Source organism: Rhagoletis pomonella, unplaced genomic scaffold (assembly GCF_013731165.1).
Source record: "Rhagoletis pomonella isolate Grant_MI unplaced genomic scaffold, Rhpom_1.0 Rhpom_scaffold_00002, whole genome shotgun sequence".
NCBI classification, from domain to species: domain Eukaryota; kingdom Metazoa; phylum Arthropoda; class Insecta; order Diptera; family Tephritidae; genus Rhagoletis; species Rhagoletis pomonella.
This window is the reverse complement of record NW_023458556.1, coordinates 27,333,915-27,350,540: the sequence shown is the minus strand read 5'-3', so window position 1 is coordinate 27,350,540 and position 16,626 is coordinate 27,333,915. Positions and strand designations below refer to the sequence as shown.

General features: G+C 33.2%; 2 protein-coding genes across 4 annotated transcripts in view; one reads left to right on the top strand and one right to left on the bottom strand.

Annotated features, from left to right (window-relative positions):
* Positions 1 to 16,626, bottom strand: part of LOC118733374 (protein misato) — a 434,582-nt gene that overhangs the window by 317,674 nt on the left and 100,282 nt on the right. The window lies entirely within an intron of this gene.
* LOC118733375 (protein amalgam) overlaps positions 1 to 16,626 on the top strand; it is a 62,387-nt gene that overhangs the window by 20,013 nt on the left and 25,748 nt on the right. The window contains exons 2-3 of the mRNA XM_036462740.1: positions 3,461 to 3,597; positions 14,870 to 15,055. Of these exons, the coding sequence (XP_036318633.1) occupies positions 3,461 to 3,597; positions 14,870 to 15,055 (323 nt within the window). The remainder of the gene's footprint in view (positions 1 to 3,460; positions 3,598 to 14,869; positions 15,056 to 16,626) is intronic.

Here is a 16,626-nt window from a genome sequence, read left to right as displayed (position 1 = left end):
AAACTAATTAATTTTTGCTTTCAATTAAATTTATACTGACTTTTGCGGTAGCGTTTTTTTTTGTTCATGGTGAAGTTTAGGCTTTAAGTTGTTCTAAGTTTAAATGTTTATAAATCACTTAATTGCTACTTTTTGGGATTTATGTCTCTGTAGCCTGAATTTAAACATGCCTATTAATCGTTTATCTTCATCAGGGCGAGATGCACCTTTTTTTCTTTAGTTAACGATAATACGACGTACAGATGCATTCTGTAAAATAAATAAAATAGTCTCACTCTTGCGCAATTTCGATTGCATGAATTTCCCATAGAAAAATTCGGCGCAGATATACCAGCCCCAGTTTTTCTATCCTCCAGTTTTGATCAATCCATAAGTGTTTCCCATACCCAGAATACTCGATCATCAAATTTAATTACTCGTCATATTTCCGATTTTTAAGCGGGAGATATTTAGAATCATCAGTGCTGCAATGGTGGTCCCCCTCTTTATTGTGCGTTGGAATGAGATATTGACACCAGAGTACCGAATGCATCAGTAGGGCAGACCCTTATTTCCCCTGGCATGTGCATACCATTCGGTGCACTTGCCGTAGTTTTGTACCAGCAGTTCTTTATGTGTTTCAGTTCACTATGCAAGGATTGCGTGAGTATTTTTAAACCTTTTTTGTGCCAGATCTCTAAAGGAGGCAAGATGACACCTTTACTAAATCAGCTGCATAAAGTACATTTCCCAGCCTCTTCGATGAAGCAAGATCTGATGACCTCTGTGTCTAGGCACATAAGTTCCCTAGAGTGAAAAGTCATAGCATATCTGGGCCCATTTTTGACAGGAACAAGTTACGATGTACGGTCTTTTAAACCATTTAAAGCAGCTATGGAATTTCCCCAGCACTACTACTACAAATAAGTATCGAGGAGATCACTGATCCCCTGTATTTTTTATTTAAGGATTATTATTGCTGGGAACACACATCGTACGCTTGAAAAAAGGTGTTCGTGTTACTAATCTAACTTCCTTCACTCTCAAAACTTAACAAGAGACTATTGGACCTTCATATCAGGGAGAAACTTAACACTTTCGCACCGTTACATCTCACGCTTTATGCTTATCTCAAAGGGAAATCAACTAGAACTTCCATTCTTGAGGGGCCATGTGGAGAAGACTTTTTGAAAGAACGGGCATTGAGCTCAAGTCTGATAGAGTGGCTCTATAGTGTGGTCGTATGTTCGATTTCGTCCTATTCATCTGCAGCGTGGCGGCAGAAGAGACTGCAAAAAAAAACTCCCGTACTACACCTTACCAAACTGCACAGAGTGGCATGTTCATCCGTCACTGGCTCAATAGAGCAAATGCTCAACTTCGGTTCTAGAGTCCTTTCTAGTTTGGACAGGAGGGTGGTGCCACTTCGACTATATAACGACGGCTTCTACACAAACAAGATATACTTGGATAGCGGAGTTGTAAATATTCGGAATTTCTATTTCCATTACTAAAGAGATCTGTTTTGCCAGAAAGTTCCAAGTGAAAATCCTCGATAACGAAGATTGGGCAAATGGGGCACCCCGCACTTGATTGCAGATTCGTACCCTGGTACACAGATGGTTCAGGCAAGGAGAATAGAGCGTGTGGAGGTACTCTTGGACCTGGCAACTTTCGTGCCTCAAACATTCGCAATCTTTAATTGCGCAAAATTACAACTTGAAAAGGTTTTAAAGGCGCTTTCTAGTTATCTTTTTTTTAGATAGACAAGCAGCCTGCCGGACCATTTCAAACAGGACTGCATTGGCAGGCTACAAATTTTGCCAGTCAAAAACACGGTAGCACTGTGTTTGGTTTCAGGCCAATGTGGAATCGAAGGAATTGAGGCCGCCGACGAGTTGGCACGAGAAGTACCGCTAACTGCCGTTCTGTGGTCTCAGTTGGGCCTCTTCTATAGTCATATTTACTGAGTGGGGGAGCCGTTGGGGGCCAGACCAGGCTCTTCGGCTGCCCTTTTAATCAAAAGCAATACTGTCTCAACAAATATAAATGGCATCAGGCAACTTTCTGGGTACCTGACTTTTGTGACTGGTTACAACCGACGGCGATTCCACATACTTACACCGAAAAGGTGTGATCACAGAAACTGGGGGCCGACTTTGCCTTGAAAACGAACATATTTTCGGTTACTGTCCGGCTTTAGACATATAAAAATGTATCCTTTTTAAGGTTCCAATGGTTGAACACTTTTTTATAAATAATTCGCCTACAAAGACCATTTTTGGCATTAATTAGGAAAGCCAAAGATATCTTGGGCACACTGACCTAGGGACTCTCTCTTTGCCGTCATATTGGAGCCGCTATTTTTAATTTTGAAAATCTGATTTCAAATTCATAATCACTGCCCTCAAAAATCCCTGCATACCAAGTTTTATGTAAATTCATAATTAAAAAAAAGTTTCCGCCATATTGGATCCATCATTTTGGATTGGGAAAAGCTGGAAATACTTCGTAATCAGCGACTCCAAAAATCCCTAACTACAAAAATTATAGCTAACCCCTCAAAATCTAAAAAATTTTGTCCGCCAGTATGTTTGCGGTTAGAAAGGAATCCAGACGTGTTCAGCGACCTAGACATATTAAATGCTTGGTCTGGTCAATAGAACTTTTCTTCGACGTTTCTTTTTTGTGGTCCTATGTAAATATCAGAGAAACCACACAAATTTAAAAAACATTTCCTGAACGGCTGAAGTGAATTCTTTCGCACTGCTTTTCAACCAAATAAATAAAAAATATATTTTTCTCATTCATTATTGGCTTCTTATTAAGTTTTGTCTTAGCATCGATTAAATATTATTTTCTTTGCAAAACTAGCGAGTACTAAATCTTTCCTGCAGTGAATGTGAGTGTGTGTGTGATAACCGCGTGTGACTGCGTTTGTGTTGCACAGCAGATGATTGCCAACATTTGTTGCGCCTTTCTTATGTTGCTACATTTGATTTGCAACAAAAAATTTCAATTATATATGTATTATGTGTAGTCAATCTTATGTACTTATGTATTTGTATGCTCAATTATGTATAATATTGAAAAAAAAATAGACAACAAAACTTTTGCAACTATGAATTTTTATAATTATGCGTTTTGTTCAATTTGTTCTTTTTTATCTTTTTTTACGCGATTTTTTCAATGCTGCTTAATTGATTTGCCCCATATTTCCATTCACAAATCGTATGCCAAACAACAAATTGTAAAATTGTGTGTTAAAAAAACAAAAAAAAATCTGCAACTGTATGTAAAAAAATCTCACAAAAAAAAAAAATTTCCACTATCCAACAACCAAAAACCTTTTCCCTCATCCAACCACCAAAAAAAAACACAAATAAAATCGTATAAAAAAAAAAAACAAAAAAAAAATTACAATGCAAATTTACGCTACAAATCAAAATGCACTGAAATTCACAAAACAATTGAAATGTAGATATTTCCATTTCCAACCAAATCTCGACAGTGGGCGCATTCGAGCCGGATTTCGTCTTTCCGCTGGAGAATGTCACCGTGGCGCAGGGACGCGATGCGACCTTCACGTGCGTGGTCAATAATCTCGGCGGTCACAGGGTGAGTGGCGACTCCTCAACGGCCAGGGTATGTATCGGTTTTGAAGCGGCGTACAAGGTTTATTTTGTTTATTTATTTATTTTTTATTTTTTGTTTTTGGTTTTACTTTTGCTTTTGCAGCACCGTTTGCGTTTATAAGAGAAAGTAAAAGTTCTCTGCATTTTTTTTTTTATTTAATTAAAAATCGCACTATAAAAACGAATTACGATTTTCCATGCACAAGCGCACTTACTTTCAATGCAAAAATTAAAAATAAATCAAGTACAACTATAACTTTGTTAGCACGTAGTTGCAAAAGTAATATTTTAAATACGAGTACATACTAAAAAAAAATCACAAAAAAAAAATATATATATATAAAATTTAAATTGCACCGATCCACTACATTATGGTAATAGCGCACAAAATTGATGGAAGTGTTAAGCACTTTTTAGATTTATTATTAATCACAATTCGCAAATTCGCACCAGGGCACTCACAAAAAATTATTTACATTTAAATTGAATATTTCACTTAACTAAATACAATTAAAGCCACATGTATGTAGCTGGCGAACTTCTGTATTTATCGAATTTAAATGCACATGTTTTTTTTTTTTTTAATAAAGTGCACTTTTATAAACCAACAATGTTTTTAGTTAAATTTCATTTTCGTGCGTCACACATACATACATACACACATCCGCATATGCGAACTAAAAATTTTAATTCGTCGCATTTTCCATTTGGTTAAAAAATCAAACAGCAAGTGAGCGTTGAAATTAAATTTGCTTCTCCATTTAGCATTAGCTGCCATTTTTGCACTTTCTATAATATGTATCTAAAAACAGTTTTAGAAGTAAAGGGTTATTCATTTAGAGTAAATTTCAAAAATGGTTAGGTTAGAATTTTTTTAGTCTAAAGTTTGTCTAGGAATTTTTATCGAGAGAGAGTTCAGCTCAATAAAAAATTTGCAAACAACCCCACTCTGTGACTGTATAATTGTACAAATTCACAAATCGTCTGATCCCTGATTTAAGCATCAGCAGCTTTGCTTTTCGTGTAGTGGAAGCTCAAGCACTTTAAAGTTATTGCGCTAAACGCGCTATATATAAGGTGGCGAGCATGTAAATAGGGAAAAGACATTTTAGCAAGTTTTGGCTACTTTTCTTTGTTTAAAAAATGTTTATTATTTTTTTATGAAAATATAACTTACTATTTAAGAAAAAAAAAATCTAAATCAAAATTTCAAATTTTTTAAAATATTTATAAAAACACAATGAATTTTAACAAATGTTGATCAAAATTTTAAAAAAATTGTATCAGATTTTCTAGAATTGTTTTGAGTATGAAGTTTTGTAACCCATTAAATTTTACTAACTTTGTAAAGTGGAAGTTTGAAGTAGTTTGGACTTACCGCTGATTTTTGACGGTTCGCGTATACAAAGTATGTTGAACATTTTTGTTTTTTTTTTTTGTATGGAGAAAATGAGCAACACCTTCCACAAAAAAAACTTACCAAAAATCAACGGTATTTCTCGCCTACTTAAAATTTGCACTTTGAATTGAATGGGCTACAAAACTGCATACTCAGAATGTTTCTCAGAAATCAAATTAAAAAGTTCAAAGTTTTCATGAGATTTTGTCGAATTTTAGTAATTTTAATTTTTTTGAGGGAATTAGTGTTATTGTTTATAATTTACTTCAATTGAAGTTAGAATAGTTTCATTAAAAGAATTAACAAATAATTATAAAAAACTTACAAAAAAATTAGACAAGAATGATGGACTGCAGTATAGCGAGAGTACCAGTTTGACAGAATAAAAAATAACCAAAATCATATTAAAATTAGGATGCTGAAGAAAACACTAAAAAGCGGAATTTAATAGGCACAAATATGACAAATCTTACACTTTAGACTTTTGAAAAATATTCAGCGGGACAATTTTCTTAAAATCGGTACTGTGCCGCCAAAAGCGGTACGAATGGTCACCGTAGCCATATCGCACATGATCCTACAGTCTAGGACCTACAAGTACATAGTCGTACAGGGTGTATGAGTAACATTCGCAATACAAACTTAAAATCAAAATATCTTAGGAAAATTACCTGATCTAGAAAAATGGTGTACATAACCGTAATCTACGAACCTATATTAACATTACGTGTTTTGGCGTTTTTTTTTCGGGCTCATTTTAGCGTCCCTACAGTGTTATACATATATAGTTAATAAACATTTGGTCTAAAATAGTCTCAAGTTTATTTACAATTCCATTAATTTGCAACAGACCAATGCTTAGCAAGCTGTCTGTTACGTATGTCTCACAGTATGATGATTTTTTAAGGATATTCCAAAAGATATTACCCAAATTATGATCCCTGAGCATGCACAGGGGTGATGATCGCCAATTCTGAAACTTAGATGCAAAACATTATCTACAGGAGCGTTGATATACAAGCTACTATTCGGTGGAATATAAGAGGCAACAAGTAATTTTTAGCAAAAAAAAACCGACTTAAAAAAAATATATATATATCTATATATTTCATGATCCAATGATCGGATCTAAACCAAATTAGTATGGGACCACCTCTGAGACACTACCTTTCCGTTGCAAATTATTGAAATCGGTTGACGTGGTGCAAAGTTATGCGGTAACATACATACAAAAAAAAAATATTCCGTCGAACTGATAACCTCCTCTTTTTTGGAAGTCGGTTAAAAATAAAGAGTTGCTCCAAGCAACTCCGCACATTCACACTGAGCTGTTGGAGAATCAAGTCCTTGTTTTGATTTCGAGCAAAATCTACGCTGAACTGCTATTAGAACACCACCAAAATGGTGAATTTAATTCACTAGACCTCAAGAGGCTTTACTAAAGGAGAGTGATTCGATATAGCAAAAGATTGTACACAACAGAAGAAAAAAGAAGATGAAGCAAAAAAAACCTTAATTACACAAAAGCTGATTGAACAGCGAATAAATTTGCTATGCCACACGACGAGTATTTCTAGGTCACTGCAATTCAGTTAATAATTACCGTATGAACATTCATTTGGCGAACTACAGTTGCCTGTAGTGGCATAAAGCCCACCTAAATGTTTTTTAAGTAATTTTTAACAGATGCCAAAACACACACACACAACTCGTAGCGATTGCTTACACAATTTCATTTTCATAGATGATAATGACAATTGGCAACCCACCATACGAGTGTTATTCAATTTGCATTGCTAAAATGTTATTAAAGTCCAAGTGTAACTAAAATGAAAATTCAAAGAGGTATATTTATAGGAGGCTGCATGCAAGCGCAGTCTGGAAATTTTGCAACCGAAAATGAAAAGTGCAACAAATGTGTTGTACGTGACTGCATGCCACAAATATTACGTACATATGTATGTATGTATGTACATAAAGGTAGCCATCGAAAGTTCAACTATTTATGTAACTAGCGTAACTGTCTAACTAAGCAGGCAGTTAGTGAATGTTTGCTCTGAAAATGAAATGTTGTCATTACTGTGGTAAATTCAAAAGCACACATACTTATGTATACCCGTGTATATTTATGCAGTCGTATATAGTTATACATATATGTAGTGCTTCGCAGTTCATTCCTTTGTGGGTAATTTAAGCTATACATCGCGGCGAATTTCTGATGTCCGTCTACCTGTCTGTATGTTTATACGCGCATCACTCGAAAGTTATTGGGAGAAATGTAGTGCAGTTATTACCGATGCACTGCTACCGGTTTAACTTAAAACATAGGAAAAAAATAATTAGAGAATGCCTACCAGTTTGAAAATTCCAGTTTAAGTAAATTAAGAAGATAAAGTAAATAATGTAATATGGTTGACAAAAGACAGAAGTTTAAGAAGGCTTACAATCGAAAATATTTTTATGGAAGCTTGCCAACTGTTTGAAAAGTTTAATTTGATTTAATTGATAAGAAAATTAAATATTGCAATATGGGTATCAAAATGAAGAGGTTTAGGAAAATTTACTGCCGAAAATATTTTTTTGGCGGGTTGCCAACTAGTTGAAAAATTTTATTCAATTAAAGTGATAAGGTAAATACTGAATTAATACCCCTTTGAAGAAAGTGCACGATATGTAGAATCAAGTAATAAGAGTATATATTAAATTTCCGGATTAAGTACTTTTGAAAATACATTAACTTACATTATATGGGATTATTGTCCTATTTTAAAAATTTTCGGCCATTTCGCATGTTATACCAAGGTTAACAACTGTGCCAAGTTTGGAAGAAATTGGTGCAGCGGTTACCAAGATATACACATGTAAACATAACTGGGCGTGGCTACGCCCATTTTCCAAAAATTTATAATATTCTTATTTTTCGTCTAGAATTTATTATAAATATCAATTTTGAGTGAATTATCTTCAGTAGTTACGAAACTATCGCAGTTTTTGTATTTCTGAAAATTACCGTTATATGGGAGGTAGGCGTGGTTATTGTCCGATTTTGCCCATTTTCAATACCATCCGTCCTACGCCCGAAAGAAGTGCACGTACCAAGTTTCGTTAAGATATCTCAATTTTTACTCGAGTTATCGTGTGCACAGACGGACAGACGGACGGACGGACGGACAGACAGTCACCGCTTAATCGATTTCTCTTTTCATCCTGATCATTTATGTATACATTTGTCTATATCTATCTCGATTCGTTTTGCCTGTTACAAACAACCGTTATGTGAACAAAGTTATAATACCCTTGTGCACAAGTGCGCTCGGGTATAAAAAAACTGGAATGAAAACCTATGTTAACACACTCATCTGTCATTCACTTTACTAGCCGTCAATATTTACGCGTTTTAATCTCTTCTGTATCATTTACATTTATTTGCTAGTATCAACAATTTATTTTATTTATTGGCACTGAACAGCAAAAACGGTATTTAACAAACTTGCGCGCACATAATTGAGTAATTCATGACATTCATCACAGAAGAGCGTTTTTTTTTTGCATTTTATTTATTTACATATTTACTTTTAACTTTTCTTTTTACGAGTACTATTATTATATCGAATTTTAAGCGCACCAATTTAAAACCGAAACAGACTTTGCACCATTTAATATTTAGCTTAATTGTTGCACTCAATTATTTATGTTTATGTATTTAAAAAAAAAAAAACTCTCAATGTGTGTGTGTGTGTGTGTGCATGCCTATTAAGTAATTTATCACTCTTTCCTTAAAGCAAATATTTAAACTGTCTAAAATAAAAATATGTAAATAGCATTGATTACTTTCATATAAGTACCGTTGTAGGCACTCGAAGTGTTTCCAATCGAAAATGCTATAATTTTGTCTGTTTTGCTTTTGTTTTATTCAAGAGCATGGGGGTTCATCATAAGAACTAGTCAGGGTTTAAGAAAAATTTTTTACTGCATCGATTCTGTAAGGGAATGCTTCACACGTTGCACGAATGCCGTCTATTGGAATTGTATATTGAACAGGACGTAAAGATAAATCAACAAATCTACCGTGAAAAAATTTTAAACTATGCTTTGTTACTTTGGGCACAAAAACACATCGGTAGAAATCGTTGGGCGTTTCAATAAGACTCGCCACCATCGCTTAAAGTTTGCGAAATTCAACGATTTTTAGAAAAAAGCTTTCGGGCTTCATTTCTTCACAACAATGGCCACCAAATTCACAGAACTTAACCCCAAAGCACTTTTCCATATGGTCCATTCTCAAGGCCAAAGTATCAGCTAAAAGATATGAGACAATCAACGCCGTGAAAAGTGCTTTTCGCCGCCAGTGGGGCAAAATACCACCAGTCCACATTCGTGCATTCTGCGAAGCTTTGCCGGACAGACTCGGTGCTATTATCCGCACTAAAGATTGCTACATCGAACAGTAATACATTTTTCTTAAACCTTGAGTAGTTCTTAAAATGAAATGATATTTTCGAAAAAAAAGTAAAAATTTCGAAATAAAAAATGTAAAAATTATACCATTTTTAATTGGTAACACTTCGAGTGCCTCCTATATTCAACTGCTCTTCATTTACATCACTTTCATTTAAAAAAAAAAACAAGAAAGAAACCAATATCATGAGTTTTGGCCTCCTAGTTAATGTAAGTTATGAATGAAGGGGATATAAGCATTTGGAGGCATTCAAATTTATACATATATAGGTACATAGGAGAGATTTGTCTCGGAAATTACTAGTTTATTTCTTAAGAGTATTCCGGTGGATTTCAAAAAAGTTCATCACCATGTGTCCATCGTAGTAATCTTCCACAGACTGGACGCTTCTCAATGATAAATTACTATATACTTAAGCTACCGAAAAAAGTATTACTTTTAAACCGATTTTACTGAAATTTTAATTTTAGACAAAACAGAACTGGATGTCGGAATCTGTATTATTTATTACCCGAAGGAACAATCTCTGCATTTACTTTTTTACAACAATTTAATTCAAATGTTGGTCGCGACTACGCTGTAGGTGGTCCATTCGGAAGGCCAATTTTCAATTACTCTTTCCAGCATTACTACCGGTATCTTGCTAATTGCGCGAGTAATTTTGGCTGCCAAGTTTTGAATCGTAGTTGACTTATCGACGAAAACTTTTGGCTTCACCTAACTCCAAATAAAAAAATATCCAGAGGAAAACCGTTGGCAAAAGTCGTTCAAGGATGACAAAACACAAAATGATCAGCTTGCTTCTCTTATACAAATGTGGCAGTCTCTAGTCCCCATTTTTTTTTTCAACAAGAATTTTCATGCCAGGCCATTTCTGATAAATCAGATACATATGTTTTCTGAAAAATTTTGCTTCGAGTTCTTTGATTAAACCAGATTCAAAATACGATTTTTTTAAAAAGATATTTTTTTTCGTTAAGGCAGCATTTTATTTCTCAATTCAACCTGTGATCAGAAAATATAGTTCCATGAGTGTTATTGACGATTTCTGGAGTGTAGACCTCTTTTAAGGTACTCCCAAAACAGATGACGTGCGGTATAATATCGTACGATATACGTTGCTTAAAAAACGTGTTTGTTGCTGGCAGTTTCTTCCATATAAATAAAAAAAATTTTTCGAACATAAATACCTTGTGTGAAAAACTGAATTTAACATGTACGAGTACGGAAGACTTTGATCCAAACTTAATACGAAAACGATTTTTTTTTATTTTTGTGGAATTTTTTATTTCTTTTTGAGAGACGATTATATATCGATGGCTGAATGGAAGATCGACCTATCTCGGCAGCCAGTTCGAAAACATTCTATCTCAAAAAACTTTTCTAGAACGCCCTATTTCAGAATTCGTTTTAAAAACGCCCTATCTCAGCTGCCGATTCAAAAACGCCCTATCTCAGCATATTTTCAATACATTTTGAAGTGAGATAGGGCGTTTTTGAACCGAATTTTGAGATAGGGTGTTTTTCAATAAAATTCTGAAATAGGGCGTTCTTGAAAAGTTTTTTGAGATAGAGCGTTTTCGAACTGGCAGCCGAGATAGGTCGATCTTCCACTCAGCCATCGATATACAGTTTGTGGGGAATTATTTAGGCTTTCATTTGCTACACTTTGTATTACGATTGTCTAACTGGTTCGAAAGATATACTTGATTAAGTGGAACCATTTTTTTTCTAGCTAAACGCCGGTGAATTGAAAAAAATTAAACTCGATTTTCGGAATCAGCTGGAATTTCTACTAGGAATAGAATATTTGAATCCGCTGCGCAAAAAAAAATTGTATCCAGTTTTATCTACTACAAAGTTCAACAAATGCCCTCTACCCCGGAGTCAGCGTGAATCTGTGGCAAATTTTTACTACATAGTTTAACTAAGTAAATATGTACACTTTCTAGTCTAAAGTAAGTTACAACATGGACGGACACTGGTATATTTCAGAACCTCTGAAAAGAGATGGAATCTATGTAGAAATGCTTAACGCAACAAGTACAAATAATAAATATTTAACTCAATTTTCTTAAAACGCAATGACACTTACCAGGTTGATTAGTGACCCCCCACTAAAATTGTAATTAGTTACTTGTGAACAAAATTATGACAGTTCAAACGTTGTTTTCATAAGATTATTGTGAACAGATGCGTATGCTAAAAGTAGCGACTAAATGTAACAGTGGCGTTATCCGTGATCAAGAGGGATAGTGTGTGGTTCCTAATATCACTTCCGGCCGCCTAAATCGTACCTATGAATGTGCGACGCGTTCAGCTACAAGTAACCGGTCATTTAAGCACAAAAGTTGTGAAGGGACTTATACCACTTTCAAAATAAACGACTCATATATAGATAGGAGTTTACAAGCTTTGCTGTGTATAAGTATTGTAAATGGAAACGTCCTAAAAGGATTTTGATTACATTGAGGTGAACTACTACTTAGCCGTCCTTCTTGTTTTGGGTGTAACCAAACTTTTCGGAATCTAATTGTAATTGCATGCTTTTATACTAATCAAAAATGAACTCATTGTATATACAAACAGATGTTTGGATGCTTTATCTTACATATTTTTTCAAGGACACCCAATTTTAACTCTCAGTATTTAATACATAATATAAGTATTATTTTTATATAATTTTTATACTTTATAATGATCAAATACCTCATGATTAAATTAGTATACTTAATTTTTTTTGGAATGCCTAGAACTAAATAAAAAGAAGTTACTTGTATGCACAAACTGCACCACATAAATTTTTCGTTAATTCATTTTTTATTAAAAACAAAATTAAATTGTAATTCGCTGTGTACGAAAACTTTAATAAAAATATTAGCTAAATATAAGCTTTCATTTTTCCTTGAACTCGTCTTGACAACGTTGGAATACTTCGCGCAAAATTTAAACAAATCACATACAAAAAAAAAATATTTAAATATATATATAAAAAAAAATATTACAAAAAACTGGGATCGGCATTAAAAATTACAAAAATGCTGTAACTTATTTAATTAATCATTGAACTTGAACTCATATATGCTACCTAACATGCAATTAAACCCATAATTGTGTTTGAAATTGCCAAAAATAAATAAATAAAATTAAAAATATTTTAAACAAAAAAAATGGAAAATGTTTAACCTTTAAATATTGATAATTATCGCAAAAACCAATTTTAATATCGCCAAATATTGATATATCACCAATTAACACATCAAACAAAAAAAAACGTGGACAACTAAAATGTATAAAAAAATCAACACAAAATAAAAACCATCCGTAAAAAATTATAAAAAAAAATGAAAAAAAAACGATGCCAACAATAATCCGATATCCACTAATTGCACACAAAATATGCTTTTCCATGCTGCGCAAAAACAAAAATCGCTGATGCAATGATCTGCTTCGACCGAAAAAAAAACTTACGAAACAAATCAAAAATAAACAAACAAAAATTGGACTTGAAAAACTTGCTAAATCGAAAACGGCGTCAAATGGCGCTGACATCTGGCAACAATACCAACAATGCGCTGTGCCCCTACCACCACCAATACGAACAATGATGACAACCAACACAAAAATCACAACAACAACAATCTATGCTGCACATGACTGCAACTTTACTATCGTCTACTACGACCAACTGAATGGCTGGTTCAACTGAAATTTAAATTGCTAAACTTTACATCGCCGACGGACTCATGTCGTCTACTGCACGCATATCGATTTTCTGCGGTAACGGCAATTGCGGTGGAAAAAATTTACTAAATTAAACTTAAATTTAATAAAATAAAATATAAAAAATTTTAATATAATAATATGTATATAACATCAAATAACACACATATAACGAAAAAAAAATTTAATTAAATCCAAATAAAATAAAACCAAAATAAAATAAAAAATTATTAAATTAAATACATATCTAATATTAAATAAAACAATAAAAAAATAACAAAACATGTACTAAATATACATTTTGAATTAAAACTGAAAAAAAAAACTTTTTTAAAACCTGTTATCAAAATTTAATTCCCATCGAAATTAAACCAAAAATAAAAAAATCAAAATATAAAATTTTTTTATATGAATATGAAAAAATATATATATTAAAAATCACTGAAAAATTTTAATGTAAAAAAATTTCTTAAAAATTAAAAATTTAAACTTAAAACAAAATCGTCGACTTAAAAAATTTAAATAAACATTAAAATCGATTTTAAATATATTTTAAAACAATCAAACTAAAATGAAAAATAATAAATTGCAATAAACAAAAATATTTTACCACAAAACTCAAAACCAACCACATTTCTTTTTTATTAAAAACTGTATGAAAAAAATTTAAACTTGCAAACATCACAAACAAATTTGAATAATCACCACTGCAAATACAAAATAAAATCCGATTTGAACACAAATCCGTTAATGTGGGCGCGTTAAAAATAAAACCAAAAAAAAATAAATAATAAAAAATCAAATCACACAAAATAATACCGGAAATTGTTGAATAAACGTTGATGATGATGATGATGACAATGGTGGTGGCGCAACCCAATATAAAATACAAATAAAAACTATGCTAAAAACTCCAATGACTATACGACGACCACTGCTGCTTTTATGACCACTGGCTTCTTCCGCCCATTTACGCTAATCCAACGTTGCTGTCGTTCGCTGGCCGTACGCGGTTTAATGTTGCTTTTTTGCTTATCTTTGTTGGTGGCCCGGTCATACAAAACTAATGAAACATCAAATAACGACGGGTATTGATAACAACAACAACAACAACAAAACACTAAAAACACAACTAAACCAATTTGAATTGGATATGCGAAAATAAAATGAAAATCGAAATGAAAAAATAAACAAACAAAAAATCACGCACATGTTGGGCGCATATCAAAATGTAATTTGAATACAACTGCTGCACTGTGGTCACACAATACCACACACATACACACAAACACAAATACTCGCGCAACGAAAACATAACCGCATACATGCTCACAAACACACACACACTAATACACAAACTCAACTAAATGAACTGTGAATCACCACAACATGACTGAACACCCACATACACGCAACCAAACAACTGTATGTACACATACCATACACCCACATATGCATATGCATATCAATAAACAATCTACGCTACAACGCCCACTTCAATGGCTCTACATGCTGTTCTCCTGCTCGACCTCCTTCGCTCTAATCTCGGCGATTCTCATACACCACTCACACACACTCGACTGTCTTGCCCGTCCTAACTACGATTGTATTTTGAATATACTCGTACCATGCCGTGCAACACAAAAACCACTCGACACCGAACTACTACTACAGGTCGCTTGGATTAAGGCCGATGCGAAGGCGATTCTGGCCATACACGAACATGTGATAACAAACAATGATCGATTGTCAGTCACACATAATGACTTCAATACGTGGACGTTGGTCATACGGAATGTGAAAATGGAGGATGCCGGCAAGTACATGTGTCAAGTGAATACGGATCCCATGAAAATGCAAGTAAGTACCGAATAACGAATGAAAAAATACTGCAAAAATATACCTTAGTTACATACATACACACACAAATCGTTATCCTTTTTCCACTTCAACACAAGAGACTTAAGCCATTACGCGTTTGTTGGTATTTGCGCACAAATTTGCATGCATACGTCAGTCATATCGTCGGTCACAGTTCAACGGCTGTGCCATGATTAATTGCATATAAGCGCCAAATCACTAAATGGTGCAGGCAATAAAAACCCCTTCTTCATACAAATCCAATCATTGCTATTCAAATTTGCTGGAATTTGCTTGTACTGGTATTTGCAGGAAATCACTTATCTTGTTGGTGATTCAAATTCAAATCTCAGAATTTTCCCAACCATGCATGTATACATACATATAGGAGTGTTTACATAGTACATAGGTGTGCACGTGCGCTCACATTGTTGTGTAAATTAAAACAAAAAGACATGCCCTTATCTGCATTTTACAATCTTAATTGTATGTCTCACCTTGTGCCATAAAATTTAAAAAAAAAACCAACAAAAGCCAGTATGCATCGAATGCTAAACGTTACTAAGCCAATTTGCTTGCTTTCAAAGCACTTGGGCACGCATGGCGTATACGTGACATTCGATAATAACTGAACGACTGATACGCGAACACTCGTGGCTCGAAAATGAGCATCATTCGTTATGACACTTTTAATCTGATTTGAATGAGCTCAAGGTAAGGTGGAAAGTAACGGGGTAAAGCTCTAAACTGCGGTTAATTAAAGCTTAAAGCTAAAGGTGTACAAAGGGTAGATACTTATAACTCCAATTACTTGAAAGGTTTTCCCCCAAAATGAAAAACAAAAAAATCACAAGAAAAATTTGAAATATTATAAAAAAAAAACTTTACCAAAATTAAAAAAAATAAAATGTTAGCTTTTAGAAAAATGTTTTATTATTATTATTATTATTTTATTGTTTAATTAACTATAATCTGCATACGCAAAATCTTTCTAAAAGCTCCAAAAATAAAGTTAATTTTGTTGAAAGTTTTTGTTATACCATTTCAAATTTTTCTTGTGATTTTTTTCGTTTTAGGGGAACCCTACAACTAGGTTTAATTATGTAATATCTTCTTCAAAATTCCTAATTGTCTTCACTTTGCACTAAAAAATTTAATGTAATCAAATAAAAATTCAAAAATCAGGCTCAAATAACTAAATAATATCGTTTTGGGGGAACCCTACAACTAGGTTTAGTTATGTAATATTATCTTCAAAATTGCTAGTTTTCTGCACTTTGCACTAAAAAATGTAATGTAATCAAATAAAAATTCAAAAATTATGCTCAAATAACTAAATAATATCTGGCTAATTTATGTACAAGCTTTATTAAATCCAAATAATCACATTTAAATTTCTTTTAGCTTTCAGAAACTTATTTTATTTTCTAATTCCAATTTTTGTTTTTTTATTATTTTTTCTATTATTTTCAAATTTTTTGATTTAATTTCATTCTGGGAACTATTTTATTTTTTATTGTTTTTTCTTTATATTTAGATTTCATTACTTAAAAAAATATTTTAAAAAGAAA